General features: G+C 35.8%; 1 protein-coding gene across 1 annotated transcript in view; it reads left to right on the top strand.

Moving 5' to 3' along the window:
• LOC115215434 (cilia- and flagella-associated protein 65-like) overlaps nucleotides 1-18,567 on the top strand; it is a 1,408,515-nt gene that overhangs the window by 1,252,537 nt on the left and 137,411 nt on the right. The window contains exon 37 of the mRNA XM_029784597.2: nucleotides 5,349-5,492. Within this exon, the coding sequence (XP_029640457.2) occupies nucleotides 5,349-5,492 (144 nt within the window). The remainder of the gene's footprint in view (nucleotides 1-5,348; nucleotides 5,493-18,567) is intronic.

Raw genomic sequence — 18,567 nt, forward strand, 5'->3', positions numbered from 1 at the left:
ACTTTATCGTCGTTTGCATAGCCAATCGTTGATATATCTGATCAATAACGGATTCATTGAATGCTATATTATATATTGAGATATAATGGGAAATTGGCCGAAGTTTATCGTAACTTTTATTTCATAGTCACCCTCCCTTCTCTTCCACGCTCACCTCCGCTACCGCCATTTATCTTGAAAATGTATGTAGCCGGTCAGTGATTGCTCAAACGTTAGCAGCCGTCTTAACGGCTGGAGAAGCAGAGCTAACAGGTTATGAATTCATGCAATATATCTTGCCTGATTATAACTCAACTGAAGACATTTTTAAAACCTGCATAAGTTCCACCCACACACTGCTTCTCACAAATCAACCGGTTTAAAATTTACTTCTTAGCAATATTCAATATTCTAGCTCTATAAGTAGTTTGTTTTATGTTAACTTTTCAAATATTTCATCCGCACCAGGCCTCTTTCTGTTAGCTATGCAGCTATATGGACGTGAGAGCTTCTAAAAGATCTTCTCCGACTTGCATCAAACAATTTGGTGATTCATCTAATCTTTATAAATTGACCTGCTGACTCTAGCATCCGTCTACTCGAAATATTTGTTTAATAATTGATTTACTTATGTACACACACACACACATTAGTGTTTAGAGACTAACAAATGCAAACTCATAATGTCTTTTTATATTTCATTTATAAATCATTCTGGCATCAAGAATACATGCATAGATTCTTATATATATATATATATATATATATATATTATATATATATATATACATATGTGTGTATGTGTGTGTGAGTGTGTTTCTATGTGTGTATTCTTTTTATCTTTTACTTCTTTCAGTCATAATACTACCGCCATGCTAGAGCATCGCCTCGAACTCTGGTACTTATTCTGTCGGTTTCTTTTGACGAATCACTAAGTTGTGTTTTGACGGGGGACAAACACATGCACACACACAGACACACACACATAGATATATGTAAGTGCGCATGCACACACACTTGCACAAACATTTATATAATCCTCATCATCATCCTCATCATCACCATTGTTATTTAATGTCTACCAAATTCACTCACAAAATTTCGTTCAGACTTTGGCTGTAGTAGAAGACGCATGTCCAGGGCGCCGATCTGTTAGACGGAACTCGAAATTACATGGTTACAAATATGGCTTCTTATCCACAAATCTATTTCTATACATAACACACATAAAATTCAGACGGATGGCTGGATTAATCCTTCGAACTTTCAGAACTAGAAAGCAGAAAACCATGGTAGTCCTCTGGTGGACGTATTTCCTCAGCCACTTGGACTACTACTCACAATTCTGCTCACCATAGAGTATAAAATTAACGGTGGAACTCGAAGTGATCCAACCATAAGTTTGTTTTCAATGTGAAGAAGTGTAGGCTCTGTAAAACGAAAAGAACGTTAAGGAAGGCTATTATTAATCGTACTGAAATTGATAACCTCCATTGAGCTTTGAACACAGTCAAATTAATTCTCTTCAATTATAAATGATTAAACAAAATTGGAATACATGTATGTTAAGTAAAAAATATGTCGGTGATAATTATGTCCTAATTACGAAGCATAATGATGGGGTAAACAAAGAATGATTAAATTAAAGTCTAGGTTGATGGTTAACATAGACCAAATGCTTCAGTTCGACTTGCAATAATTCAAGCAAGACAGTTGACTTATTTATAGGCCGGAAGAAACACAAAGACAAACTAGCTGCTAATTCTTCAGAACTTGAAGCAAGCAAAGAATCAAAGAATGGTTTGAAATGTAGGAGAAAAGAGCAGCTTTGTATAACATTAAACTGACTTGAGAAATATTTTGTGAAGATGTTGCAACTAAATATTCAGCAAATTGTGCTGAACCAAATATTGGACAGCAGATTTTTGATATTGACGAGACTGGATATATGTGAGTACATTTAAATATATGCATCAGAAGGTGTGATTGCTGAATAACTTTGACACAGCACTTTACAATTCTTTCTTGGATAAATATTTATATTAATCCATGCATGCATTTATGTGTATGTGTGTTTGTATTGAGAAATACAAACCGCGACTGAATAAGAACACGGAACGAATTTTAGGATTTTGCAAATACTTTCATTCATGAACCTATAACCATCATCTTTTTTAATTTATGAATTTACAACTTCGTAATATATTACAACTTTAACCCTCAGAAAAATTATACCTCCCCAAAAAGTGCAAATAATAACAATCACCAATTACCAATTACATGCAAGTTCATTTACAAACAAACTCTCATACAACCAATACAGACTAAACTTTTTTTTAACGAAATTGCAATATTTTCACCAATTTCCTGGTCATGATTAATAGAACACAGAACTGGTTGACTATCATATAAAATTCAGGAAAAAGTATAAATTGTATGCATTTTCTGTCTTTTGTAACATTTTTTTACTACATATTTTTTACTACGTGGGGAAAAGATATATATATATATATATATATATATATATATATCTGAATGTTCGTAGCATAGAGATTACGACATCCGGCTCATGGTCGTTAGACTGGAAGTTTGAAGGAACATATTGTATCTTAGAATAAAGAAGCTAAATGCTGACTGACATATTGGTGGAATTAGCATGACATTAAACTGAAACCAGTACTAGTCCATCACACGGAAATACTTTGAAAGAAATGCTATACGCCATATAGAAAAAAATAAAAATCAAACAAACAAATGACTTGACTTACTGCGACTTTGCTTCAAGATTGGTTTAGTAAGCACGTTGTTCCTGCTGTTAAAGAATACTCTGTCGGGAATAATTTATTATTTTAGACACGGTTTGATTTTTTTTTTATAATGATTCTGAACATTAGAGGATAATAGAGGAAACTAAAGCGGTATTTTTGCTTCCAAATATCACAAGTGAAACTCAGCCAATTGATTAATCAGTAATATTAATCTTCAAAAGGTACTAAAAGAGGAAATCTGTTAAACGGACTGTCAAGACCACTGATAAGGATGTTGAGCCTTTAATAAATGGATTCTGGAAAGTATACACTATCTGGAATGCTATCGATTATATTGAAGTCTCTCGGGATTTGATAAAGGGATTGTGAGTATTAGGTTTCTGTGAAATTTTAAGTCCAAATTTAATACAAAATTTCAAAGGATTTGATGTGACCCTTGATGGTGACACAGCTTTTGAATCGGCTTCGTTTCAATGACACTGCAGAAGATAACAATGGATTGACTCAGGCTTTGCCTCTTTGACGTGCTATTGATGATGGTGGTGATCATGATCTTGATAATGAAGAAGAAGAAGGAGGAGGAGAAGTAGAATTTCTTTATTAACCATAAGGCTTTACATTAAGAAAACATTATGGACCTTAACCACTTGAGCATGTCCCTTAGTGAAGAAAAAGATGAAGAAGAAGTAGTAGTAGTAGTAGTAGTGGTAGTGGTATTATTATTATTATTATTATTATTATTAGTAGTAGTAGTAGTTGTAGTAGTAGTAGGAGGAGAAGAAGAAGAAGAAATCAGTATTGTTAAAGTTTCAGCAGTGAATAAATTGTTTGAAGAATATTTACACCCATGGAAGAATACGACCTAAATACAGAAAGACGGTGACTGGTTCGTAGAGTTATTAATTGCGATAGTTATACAACTTGCAGCAGATTATGTTCGCAAAAAAGTGGTGTTTTTCAAACTATTGGTAATCTTTGTAAAACCAAATTAATAATTAATCTGTATTAAACTACTGTATAATCATATTAGTTCATACTTTTATTAATTGCCAGTATTTTCATTCGTTCCTACCATTGTCCGTATATATTCTTTCGAAACAATTTCAAAGATGCTCCAAGGGGCAGAAAAATTGATAGAGGAGTGTTCTTTCTTATATTTGGAGTGTCACAATTTTTCATACAAACCAAATAATCCCAATCGAACATACATATATGACTAAAAGTTCGTACATTTGTACATATTTGTACATAACTCTCATGGAACAATACCTCATAAGATTAATATTGAAGGTCAAGTCATAAATTCAACGTTCAACCACTTTTTCAGCAGGGAACACTGCGTCTACAAAAGAGCTAATGACTATTTAGTAAATCAACTCTTAAATCTATAAACCATGCTTGATGTTATTGTAAGTTTGCATTCTCCCTTCCTACTACTAAGCATAACGCATTTCCCTTAGGTATAATGCTTCTTTTGTATATATATATTCGCTAATTAACTGAATAAATTGTATCTATTTTTCAAAGGTATATTATAAATCAACCGTGTCAGTGGAGTAATTTGTATGTTAATGTCTTCTGATAAAGAAGTTTTAATTTTGTCTAAGAGCATAAATACAAGAGTACACTCGTGCATAAACATGCACATGTAAGTTGTATCAAAAGGAATGCTAAACTAGGCATTAATGTTTTTATGAACTGACATAGGTTGTTCAAATTACATATATTTGTAAACACTTCATTAATATTATCGCTTCAGATTTTCAATATAGGCAAATAATAGTACGAAGTAATACCAACCTGCCATCATTGAATTCTTAACGAAAGAACAAAGCTAGGCGACTGATATCCACAGAAGGCTACAGGTTGTTCACTGAGGTCATACCACTGACCAAGAGTTGAAAGTCGCTGAAAGAATTGGGTAGAACAGTACACAGCTGAATTTTTTTGTCAAAAGAGATTCGAGAGTTCGTTTCAAGGATGGACAAACGTATTGCATGTGACGAAAATGATTTTGAGTAGTAACTATGCATAGAAGAGGAATTATTCTACGAATATATGCAACTGGAACAACCTATGTCAGATAATGAAAAAGTGATTATAAAAAGGAACTTCGTGTGTATGTTTGAGTATCTATCTATCTATCTATCTATCTATCTATCTATCTATCTATCTATCTATCTATCTATCTATCTATCTATCTATCTATCTATCTATCTATTTATACCCCTCCTAACGATTTGTTATCCATTAATATATATATATAGACCGTCCAATATTTCTCCGACCGGCTTAGATCAAGTTAGGAGTATCCCTGATGCCACCCTCAAAAAGGATGCAACCAGTGAAATCGAACATGGAACCATATGAGTAGGAAGCGAACATTCCCAAGCATACAGCTATGTCTATGTTAAATGCAATGTCTGTGAAAAGAGACATACCTGAGTCTACTTAAAGTTATTCTTCATGTAACTTTTATTTCAATAGTCGATCGATATATTGCTAAATGTTTATGATTCAATACTTAAATGAATTCTGATATATTTCTCAAAAATTTCCTACAGTAATGCGATTAACAATTCTTTGTGTTTTCTTTTACAGTTCGTGTTTCTATCTCTCCAGAAAATCGCATTTGGCAACGTTCCTCTCTTCTCAATGTCAAGACGGATTTTGTTTGCAAACAACTATAGTTCTGAACGGAACGCAACTTTAGAATGGCATCTCAGCAATGAAGTTGATGAGGAGGTAAGTTTCGGATAGCTTTACCAACTAGTATTCCCAAGTTACATTGTCTTTAAGACCTTAGTCGTAGACTCCTATACTAAATAATTTTGGTCGCATTTATGATACTTCATAGGAAAGTTAAATCTTCCCTAGTTCTTGACTTCAAATGCAATTTATATCCCCAGAGAAAATGAAAACCTAAGTCGATCTCAATAGAATTCTAAAACAAAACGGAAAGAGCTAACTACTTCTTACTTTTTGTTCGAGCTCAAACATTAACATTATTAAAAAAATGTTGTTCGATAAAATTTACTCAAGTACTTAAAAGTACTTTATATGATTTAATTGAATCCAGCAGTTTGAAAAGTTGGAATAACCTCGGCGGAATTTGAACATAAAACGTAATGTTCAGTAGCTAGATACCAGATAGCAGCTTGATGATATTCGTCACCGCTCAAAGTACTAATTGTGTTCAGCTATGCATGCAAATACACATGGCTGTAAACGAGAGTCGCCGTCATACAAGCGCCGCTGTTCATTTTCACGTTTCCGTGGAAAACCCAGCCGGACATGGGAAATAGTACCCTGCTGGAAACAGCTGAAATTGGTGACAAAAAGAGCATCTGACTGTAGATCTGATTCAACAAATTCAGTGTGACCCATGCAAGCATTTTACTACCACTTTAACTGGTGGTGATGATGATGATAATGATGTGTGTATATTGAATGCATATATATATATATATATATATATATAAGACAAGTTATAAATAATGTTCATTTCATATTTTTCCTTTATTAGAGTAAATTTGGCTTACACCTATTTTCCACCATTCGTTATAGGTACATTACTGATAGGTTTACTCTGGATCAGTTGAGAAAAATTGAACCACATAAAAAAATTAGGAAAAAACTGTTGGTATCCATATAAACATCAAGAAAATTTCTTGATGTGTTTATAAATACCAAGATTTTTTCCTTCAGATATACTCGTTATGTTATTTTTGCATAATCTGAAATAGAATACCCACGTATCTATTGAGAAATCCCCAAAACGGAACTATTATAATTTCTGTTATAATATATTTTGTATATTTCTGGATAAATATATACAAATATATAATTTCAAGACACCACTGCACGATATGCAGATGCATATACATATGTTGTTGTGACCCCCTTCGGTCATGAATGACCATGGGATTGCACCTAGAAAAGTTACTCTTCGAGCCACAAGGTTGCTTACAGAAGACCAGCAGTCGCCCATGCATACCAGCCTCCCCTCTCCACGCCACCGATGTTATCCAAAGGAAAGGCAAAGGCCGATACAACTTGGCGTCTGCGACGTCGCAGATCATTTTAATAACGTGCAAGTGGCCGAGCACTTCACAGACACGTGTACCGTTAACGTTGTTCTCGGGGAGATTCAGCGTGATACAGAGTGTGACAAGGGTGGCCCTCTGAAATACAGGTACAACAGAAACAGGAAGAAAGAGTGAGAGAAAGTTGTGGTGAAAGATTACAGCAGAGTTCACCACCAACCCTGCCGGAACCTCGTGGAGCTTTAGGTGTTTTTGCTCAATAAACATTCACAAAGCCCGGTCTAGGAATCGAAACCGCGATCCTACGACGGTTACTCCGCTACCCTAACCACTGGGCCATTGCGCCTCCACACACACATACACGCACCATCCATCCATATATATATATATATATATATAATATATATATATATATATATATATATTATATATATATATATATATATATATATATATACATACACACAAAAACTCTGAGGGTTACGACGACGCAGGTTCAAGTTGTTCAGATCAACGGAACAGCCTGTTCGTTAAATTAACGTTCCAGTGGCTGAACACAGAACATACACGCGTACCTTTAACGTAATCCACAGGAAGATTCAGCGTGACACAGGATGTGACGTTACTGGCTCTTCGGATTACTGGTGTAACTAATTTTAAGCAGCTGAGTGAAGTAGAGCAACGGGAAATTAAGCGTCTTGCTAAATGGCGCGCACACACGCACACACACACACACACACACACACACACACATATATATATATATATACATACATATGTACATATATACACACGTATACACTTATATACACATATATGCACACATATACATATATATGCATAGATAGACACACATATATATACGTGTATTAATACGCACACATATCCAAGAAAGTATTGAGAACTGCATTGGCAGAACCATTCATCAATCACACCTGCTGGCGCACATATTTACATATATGCACATATATCCCACCACTACTGAAAAACACATACAAACTCATGCACACGCACACTAACGCACACGTTCTAAGACACACAAACGCATGCACATACGCACGCGTGGACACAATCACGTATATACAAACACACACACAATCCTCCAGTTTGTCCAGAGCTATAATGAAATAATTCAATTTCTTACTTCGATACAGTTGTAACAACTGTGAAGTAGTCTAGCGGTAACGTTACAGTTTGCTAATTGGTTCTGTAAACAGTAATTGGAAACACCGTAGTTTTACGCCTATCTATATATTAGCATCTTGAAATTACATCATTTGCTACATCAACTGCCAGCAGTTATTGTTTAGCCGAAGTAAGACCCTGCTATTAATTCTCACGCTCTTTACTCACTGCCAACAACCACTAAAGCCAATATATTTGCAGTTATCTCTTTACAGCTAGATAGTAACCTGTGTATAATGTTACTGTATTACACACACGGCTCTAGAGTAGATATTGTGTCGGCAATCAGTCAACGAATGAACGAAAGATATGATTTATTAGAGCTCTGCAACTACTTTCAAACAAAAGGTTGGGGGAAGGAACCTTGAGGACAATAGACTGGAAAAGTGGAGAGATAAAATATTAAAGGAAAAGTCGTAGAAACAATTATAAATACTAAACATGTCGCATTTGTTATTACAGGTTGTCGTCGACTTACGACTACAATTGGTTACGACTGACTTGTCGTAAGTCGATTTAGTCGTGAGTCAATTTGGTCGTAAGTCGGCCTTTAGTCCTACATAGCTTTGTTTTATATTTTTACATTCTTAAGGTACATTCTCAGGTAAACGTCACACACATCATTCTGTCTTATACTAATTATACTGGCGTTAGCAAAAAAATTCGGGATCTCAAGCAGTCATCTTAAAAACAAATATGAGTTTGCCTCGATGTCTCTGCGACAAGATAGTCATTTCAACAAGGGGAAGCGTTTCTTAGCTGATATCATTAACCCATTATATTTCAACTGGGTTATTCATTGTTGCTGCCGGAGCTGGCGCGCCAATCAACTCTCATGGTAAGCTCTGAACCAGCATAAATATGATGACAGTGTTCCAGGTATGACCATCCCGTCTTCTTTTTTGACAATGTATCCAAAGCTAGTTGCATTCATGTCAAAATCGGAAATTGTTCCTATTTCTCTTCTCTCCAGCAGGTTAGTCAACTTCATAGCGGCTCTTTACTTCTTTGAGTGGTAGTAGTAGTATTAGTAGCAGCAGCTATAGAATATATAGTAGTAGTAGTAGTAGTGGCTATAATATTTATAGCAACTGTAGTAGTAGTAGCAGATGTAGTGTGAGCTATAGTATTCATAGCAGCAGCAGTAGTAGTAGTAGTTGTAGTAGCAGTAGCATTAAAAGCTACAGTATTCATAGCAGCAGCAGTAGGAGTAGTAATATTAGTAGTAGCAGCAGCAGTGGTAGCAATATTTATAGTAACAGCAGCAGCAGCAGTAGTAGTAGTTGTAGTAACTATAGTATTCATACTAGTGATAGTAGCAGCAGCAGCAGAGCAATAGAGCAGGAGCACAGCAGCATGGTTTATAGCATTTACATTTTGGCGGCGAATTAGCAAAGTTGTTAAAGCATTTGATACGATGCCACGCTGTATTTGTCATACCTCTTATGCATTGAGTTTAGATGCCTTGGGAGTCGATAAAAGTCACGGTGGATAAATCAGCAAATTCCTTTTCGACATTTTTTTCGGGCGTTTTGCTTTCTGACGACACTAATTCCAGGCTGTAACAGCCTTTGACGAATCTCGTTGACGTGAAGAGGGCAGATTTGCATACATGGGCAACTGCTAGAGTTCTTCAAAACGTCATGTCAGGGTTCTGTACATGTTTTTGCAGATGTATGGTAAACACTGGCCAATATTTACGCTAATGAATAACTTAAAACAATTCACAACTTAAAGCATACAAGGTAAAATGGCTAGAGCTTAGCCAAATGTTTCAATGTGTTTATGCTGAGTGTATGAGACTCTTCATGAGAACGGCATACCAGTTCGTGGCAGAGTGAAATCCTATGTATTATTTACACTAATTTTCAGCTGAGTGCTCAGGAGTAGCGTGAAATGATATGCTTTGCTCAAGGTCAGAATGCACCATCATGCGCCAGAATTGAACCCGCTAGCTGACGATAGTGAGCGAAACACCCTAACCACTATGTCGCAAGATTTCACCTCTAGCATAGAACAAGGAGTGGTGTGTTTAAGTTTTAAGTGATACAGAAACTCTTGTAGAAACTGAAGGCGATGAACTCACAGCATTTATTTCTAATTTGTGAACCGTGAGTTAGCTTTCCCGTTGACCGTTTTGAAAACTTCTGCAAAAGATTGTTGCCTAGGTCAGTATATACACGAATAATTACATGGTCAGTATTGACCGGTGGTGGTCCAGGGTAAAACGTAGTATAGATGTGAATGAAGCATCACTTGATATTTAAGTTGATATGGAAAGTTAGAACACTAGAACTGTAACAGAAAGTTTGACATGAAAATATTGTAAGAGGTATATTATAATAATAATTTCTGTCAAGTGCTGGATACTTCTGTATGCTATTAATGATATGGTCGAGGACGATTATATCTGGAGAATTATCTTCAATCTGATATTGTGCTTATATTCTACCGAATCAACTGCTGACTGTTTCAAAATCATGAGGTTACAGTCACTATACAGCACGAGAAATATTTCTGTATTGACTGTGTAGAATATCAGATTTTCACATCAGTTATATTTATAGTTTTTTTTTAAATATAAAGAGAGCACATCAAGAGGAATTCTTTGAAGACATTTACATATAATAGATAGAATTTTGAACGTTATCCTCGGATCAATACTGAGCCAGTAAAGGTTTGCATAACAAGCAATCTTTGACACCTGCTATTAATATTTCTGCATCAGTAACATGCATTTACATCTTAGTAGCAATATCTTTCTACAAATGAATCTGACTGGTTCAACAATAGTTACACATTAGATAGAATCGAATCAAATCAAATAGCTTTAAGAATATATGTCTTTGGAATCAATATTCAACAGAAACAAATGGTATTTTTATTTCTTAAATTTACATTTTAAAGAAATCTAGTCTGAACTTTACTATGCATCAATAATGAAACGACGGTAAAATATTCTATCATCTTTGAATGTTTTCGTTTTGTGTCAAGATATAAATTTTATATTATTACTTCGTCAATGTTTATTGCTTGCCTCCTTTCAACTATGATATATGCTATTATATAGTTTGTGCCTGCAACGAGTTCATTAGAGCAAACGCTCTCTATTGTGCCCTTCTTTCGTGTACATTGTTTGAAAACTTGTATGAACCAACTAGAGAAAAGATGCTTTGTCGGATCAACTACCTCTTTGTCATAAATATGTTCGAACACAACTAAACCAAAGTTAATACCAATTCAATGGCTTTGGCTCCTTGTACAATTATTTCTCTCTATTGTAATTTAATTTCACATAGTTCAATTTCTATGAGCTTTTGTTGATATGCAAAAAAAGAATTCTTTTCTTAATGACGTAAATATGTATCTTTGTTTGAACAATTTAATTTTGAGGTGGAAATACAAATGCGAATGGTGATTTTGAAATCACATGTTCACCGTTTCGTGTCATATCAAGAGTTGTGCTTTGTCTTCCTGAACCCATGATAGCGGAAACTCGCTGTTGATGCGAAGTGCTGGCTTTACATAATTATGTCCGGTTAGGGTTTTACATAATTGTGTCAAAGGGATTGCATTAGACTCAAAAGATGGTCATACGCTTTTACAAAAAAGCGACGTGCTCTTACATAAAGCAGAGTGAAGACAAATGGAGGAAAAATGCCCTGTGTGATAAATGTAAAATGTTTCAGTGTTGTGGAAACATTTAATCTGTAAATATTTTCATCCATTCTTTTATTTACTTCAGTCAGTGGACTCAGAACACGCTGGCACACCGTTTCGAAGTAAATAGACAAACCCAGAAATTGTTTTAAGACTACAGGATGATTCAAAAGTCACCATGCATAGGAAAAGTTTATTTTTTATAAGAAACAGCTAAATAAAAAAAAATGTTTCTTATAAAAAAATAAATTGTTCTTATGTATAGCGACTTTTGAATCAACATGTAATATATATATATGTATATATATAGGCGCTGGAGTAGCTGTGTGGTAAGTCGCTTGCTTAACAACCACATTGTTCCGGGTTCAGTCCCACTGCGTGGCACCTTGGGCAAGTGTCTTCTGCTATAGCCTCGGGCCGACCAATGCCTTGTGAGTGGATTTGGTAGACGGAAACTGAAAAAAGCCTGTCATATATATGTATGTGTCTGTGTTTGTCCCCCTAACATTGCTTGACAACCGATGCTGGTGTGTTTACGTCCCCGTAACTTAGCGGTTCGGCAAAAGAGACCGGTGGAATAAGTACTGGGCTTACAAAGAATAAGTCCCGGGGTCGATTTGCTCGACTAAAGGCGGTGCTCCAGCATGGTCGCAGTCAAATGACTGAAACAAGTAAAAAAAAAGAGAATATATATATATATATTACATAAGAACAATTTCAATATGTGACCGCGTGTGTATCGTTGGCGATTTTCTTTCTCCGTGTTCCCTTCCTTGGACCTTTCCTATTTCTATGCTTCTGACTAAGAGCTCCGCTCGAATCGTTAAATCCTCCTTCTTCCTTCCTTTTCCTAAGCGTCCAATAACAGTATATGTGTTCCACGCCCTCGCGTTGTTGTGTTTTATCTTCATGTTTGGCTACACACACACACACACACACACACACACACAAATACATATATACAGAGACATGTGTGTGTATGTGTTTGTCCATTCCCATTTTTTGACAACTGGTGTTTCTATTCCTATGTTCCCCATAACTTAGCGGTTCGGCAACAGAGATTGAAAAATAAGTATCAGGCTTTAAAATAGCACTGTACTGGGGTAGATTCGTTCGACTAAATATTTCAAAGACGTGCCCCAGCATAGCCGCGGTCTAATGAGTGAAACAAGGAAAAGTTTAGCGATAAAGGATATCAAAATTATCAAGTATATAAAAGATGTCAAAATTTACAGCTATAGCAAAGCATTGCAATTTGAAAAAATTAATAAAATTAAAAGAGTAAAATAAGACAAATATTAAAATATCAACGGTGCCTGAAAACATAGACAATCCTAAAAGAATAAAATAAGAAAGAAATTAAGAAAAACATTTTTCTAATATTAAAAGTTATTAGAAATTATAAGTAAAATTATATAAAAATACCTGCAAAAATATCAAGTTGAACTATGTTAGGAGCACCATTTATGCGTGGGGTTGAAAAAATTCGTAATAAGGGGAATAATGACAGATCCTATATGATATAAAATATATAATGTTTACTATTAGAAAGAAAACAGAGCAAGGATTAAATACGCACAATGTGTTGGAGTAGGTTTCTAGTGATAGATCTTTACTAATACTGTATAAATTCGTTACGGCTGCACTTGAGAATCAACTCCTGACATGTCTCATAGGATGCCCTAAATATATATATTATCATTTCGAGCTACGAATTTGAATCGTTTTCAAATAACCAGCTGAGACTGGTTTTGATATTTGCCAGATGCTGTCAGTATGAAGGTGAATCTCAACAGACATTTTACTGCCCAACTGTTTGGATAGCGTAAAGCTGTTGATAACCTTCTGAAGAAAAATAGGGGAAAATAATAAACGTCTGCCACTCACATATAGCGAGTCGGTTTACCATTGCTAATCGTTAATATGGTGATACTAACATTTTTCATGTATTTACTGTAGATTGCACAGTTGATTGGTAAGCTACGATTGCATTTGGTTTCAATAGGCTTTATTTAATTTGGTTCAATATTTTGTAATTATTTTGTATCAAAATGCAATTCCTGTAATCCTACGGAGGATATTAATATAATCACAAATGAAGATTTTAACAGATGAAATTAAAGCTACGTTTAGACAAGATGAGGTAAAATTTCAATTTCTCAGGAGACATGATAAGGAAAATATTGTCAATTACCTGCTCCCCCATCCACGCAAAAAATCTCGTAAAGAACCACTAATATAACACACACACACACACACACACACACACACACACACACACACACACACACAAACACACACACACACACACTTATATATTCGCTTAATAAAGATTGCTTTTTTTGTATTAATACTGTTTTTGTCGCTATACATACACACGTACATACATATACTTCGTTTTTGTATTTAGTTTGGAAGATTCTTAAAGGGAATCGGTATGTTGAAACAAATCTTGTATCTTGGGGTGGTGGGGTCGTTACGCTTACTATAATCTCTATTTATAAAACTGAAATGCGAAAAGTTTGTTTGTTTGACTCGACCCTTGGCCCGCTTTAACGCCACTACATCCTGTCGGATTGACTCCAAAATTTACAGGGACATGTAAAATGAGGTGACGATGCCGTGGGCTACGTTAGAAATCCCTATCTTAAAAGGTGTCGTTGCTAGGGCCAAAAACCCACTTTGACAAGTCCACTCTCAGTCTTTTATGTATCTGTCTTCCTCACTCACTCTATTTCCTCCCTTGACATCACCTTCTATATATAACGTCGATTCGTCAAACGGCGTTCTACAGCGCTTTCACATACACACACACACTCTCTCTCTCTCTCTCTCACTCTCTCTACGTCTGTCTGCATTCATACAGACAATTATCATCGCCACCACCACCACACAGGTTTGGGTGGCCGCACAGCTACAGTAAGACAACGGTTAATAACATTCGATGTTGATAATGCCTGGATTGTTCCATTCAACCCTTTGCTTTCTAAAACATTTAATGCACACATTAATGTTGAGTACTGCAGTTCGGTGAGATGCATACAATACCTCTGCAAGGACATTAATAAGGGCGATGATATGGCCGTGTTTGTGTTCAGTGATGAAGACCTTAGACATGACAAAATTATACAATTCGTTTTGGGTAGGTATGTATCCTCCAATTATGCAGCGTGGCATATTTTTCGATACGAGATTCATCTAAGCTCACCATCAGTTTTTCACCTGAATGTTCATTTACAGAAGAGACGGCTGGTTTACTTCACAGAGAAAAATGCACGTCAAGTCATTGAAAATCCAAAACGGACTACGCTTACAGCGTTTTTTAAATTGTGTTCAGTTGATGAGTTTGCTGCTACTCTCCTTTACCCTGAAGTACCAGAATATTACACATACAACAACAATAATTGGAAGCGCAGGTCACATAGAACAGAACTTGACAATTGGCCTGGTGTTTCTAGGAAGAACGTCATTGAGCGTGTGTATAATATTCATCCTACCAAACAGGAAATCTTCTTTTTGAGAATGCTACTTCATGTAGTTACTTGACCGAAGATTTTTGCTGACCTTCGCACGGTTGATGGTATCATCAGCGCCACTTACAGGGAAGCATGTTTGAGGCGCGGACTACTTCTCAATGACGACCACTTACACAGGACATTAGCAGAGGCCTCAAAATGAAATGAATTTATATATATGTGTGTGTATCTATATATAAATATGTATATATAATGTATATATACAAAGTGTATATATCTGCATATATATATATATATATATATTATATATATATATATATAATTTGTATACATTTATATATATACCACACTCTTACCCGCGCGTAGAGTGGGTCACCTTCAGCTAGTATATTATAAACTCGCGCATTGATTAATTATCATTTCTTCATTGTTCGCCAATCGGTGAAATATCTACCCAACTAGCTAATCCATCGTTTGTTTAAATTGTTGGTTAAAATATCACACCCAACAACAATATATATACTACAACAAAAGATATATATCACACAAAATAAACCGCTTAACTGAAATTACCAGCCAGCCAGCCAGCCAGTCAGCCAAATGATCTTTGTGATGGTTCAAGTAGTACATACATACATATATACATGCATGCTTACACATGCGCGCGCACAAACACACGGAAATACGCCCCCCTTACACACTTATGTATATATAACGGTTTTGTATATCTCAGACAACATTTCCCAATTTGTTTTAAACCAGCTTTAAAAAATCGAGTGAAATATGATGAAGACACACAAAAAAAAAATGGAATAAAGAAAATTACTTAAATGAATTATAAGCAAAATTGGATGAAAGATGAAAGCACATTGGTGATGAAATACCTCACTGTTAATTGTAATAAGATCTTAGAAAACTCTGTGATGACACGACTCGGTGATGGATTTAATCAAAGAATTCGGTAACAGTTGTAATGTAATAACTACACAGTAGCACTTCTGATAAGCGTGTGGTAATTTTTAATTAAACAGAGGAGTGTTTTTCTATATACATTGTTAGTTTATGGAAACAACACACTGTGAACTGACAAGCACCGTTTTAAACCACATAAACAAGGTTGTTCCCTATGAACCAACGATACTGCTTTTTTAACCCAAGGATGATACCTCCTCTAGCTGGTCATGTAGTGCACCCCGCACTCGATATATATTGCAAGCGGGGAGAGAACTCTCAACTATTTCAGCACCGGTTTCTACATTCTTATAATCTTCTTCGGTGATGGATACTCGTCCGATAGACAGATCAGTAGTTCCCTCTAGCTCGCAATAAATAGAAAAGTAAATGGCACACAATCACTGATCTTGAACAAATTTTACCATGGGGATACTTGAAATATGAGGATATATTTCAAATTTATTTAATCAGTGTTAGTGGGGAATAGCTGTCGTAGGATCGCGGTTTCGATTCCCAGACCGGGCGTTGTGAGTCTTTATTGAGCGAAAACAAGTAAAGCTCCACGAGGCTCCGGCAGGGATGGTGGTGATCCCTGCTGTACTCTTTCACCACAACTTTCTCTCACTCTTACTTCCTGTTTCTGTTGTACCTGTATTTCAAAGGGCCGGCCTTGTCACTCTCTGTGTCACGCTGAATATCCCCGAGAACTACGTTAAGGGTACACGTGTCTGTGGAGTGCTCATCCACTTACACTTTAATTTCACGAGCAGGCTGTTACGTTGATCGGATCAACCGGAACCCTCGTCGTCGTAACCGACGGAGTGCTTCCATATATATATATATCCAGTGGGGAATAGCAAGAAAAAACGTAAGATGTGCTCGAAATAATTGAGGTGCAAATAGCACTTTTAATTTACATGCCATTATCATTTCTTTTCTCTTTTACTTGGTGTCGGTCATTAGACTGCGGTCATGCTGGGGTATCACCTTCAAGAATTTTTATTCTAGTGTGTCGACCCCAGTAGTTACTGTTTAAAAGTCTGGTACTTATTTTATCGGTTCCCCTTCGCCGAACTGCTAAGTTACAGGGACGTAAACATCTCTGCACCGATTGTCAAGATACACATATATGAATATTTATACAACGGGCTTCTTTCAGTTTCCATCTACCAAATCCACTCACAAGGCTTTGGTCGAACAGAAGCTATAATGGTGCCACGCACTGGGACTGAACCCCCGAGCCATGTGATTGGAACGAAAGTTTCTTATCACACCGCCACACCTGGCTACTTTATGACAATTGCTAGTGCAATATATAAAAGCAAAGAAAATTACTTATATAGCTGATAATAAATATACAATATCAGGTGACGTTCTAGTACAATGTTCGAGTGAGTGAGGAAATGGAGGAACTATTGTATCAGTGGATGACACTAAGCCGGCTGTCTACAGCAGTATTATCATAAACGAAGTAAAAAAAAATACCGGCAGTGTTGAAATTGATAATTAGTTGGCATTCTATTAAACTAGTTAGTAATAAAGCAAGCTCTATCAGTATTTTTCACTAAGAAAAAGTGTTATGTAAGATAATTGAAGTTAAGCCTCGATTTAGACAATGAGAAAAATGTAGTATTCATAATAAAAAGGATAAATAATTGACACTGATAAGTGTTAACTGTTTGGTAGTTATATATGGCTTCAACCTGTTAGGATAGATTAACAGATTCAATTGTTGACATGTTTTGTTTTGAACATGACTTGTGGACAAATTTTATCTTGTTTTCACTAAAAGTTAAGAAGTAATTTAACGAAGACTTGTATTTCGAAATCTCCTCCGTTATACGGAGTAGACAGAGTGTGTAGATGTTAATTTAGGTGGTACTTTATATAAGAATTATATCTATTTATATGCATATATATGTGTATGTGTATATATATATATATATATATATATATATATATATACACACACATATACGTATAAAATATAACAAATACAAAAGTGGGACAAGAACTCAAAATATCCAGACAGTTGGATGATACAAAAAAAGGGACAACAAAGCATCCACACAGACAATACAAAGGAAACAAGGACGGGTCATTCGGAGTTTTCTTTCCTCAGTCGAGTTCCAGATTATCTTTGCAATTTCGGCTGGTTATACTTGAGATTGCTCCAATATGGCCAGCTCCAAGGGAAAACTAAGCTAAGAGCACTAGATTCCTATGAAGAAAGCAGCGAATTTATACAAAAACAAGGACGGAAATGAAGGGAGATATGGTACACAAATAAAAATAACAGGACATAACAACGGGTGTCTTTCGACTAAGGACGAATTAAATTAAGCTGGCGTGTATGGAAGTAAAGACTTACGACAGGGACATAAGATTTGACTGGCGCAGAGAGGAATATAGATGTTGTACGGATGGTAGTCAAACCAAGAAAGAAAGGTCAGGCTTGGCCGAACACCGGTCACGTGAGGAGAGAAGAGAGAGAGGTAG

The sequence above is a fragment of the Octopus sinensis genome, linkage group LG9, assembly GCF_006345805.1.
Source record: "Octopus sinensis linkage group LG9, ASM634580v1, whole genome shotgun sequence".
NCBI classification, from domain to species: Eukaryota; Metazoa; Mollusca; class Cephalopoda; order Octopoda; family Octopodidae; genus Octopus; species Octopus sinensis.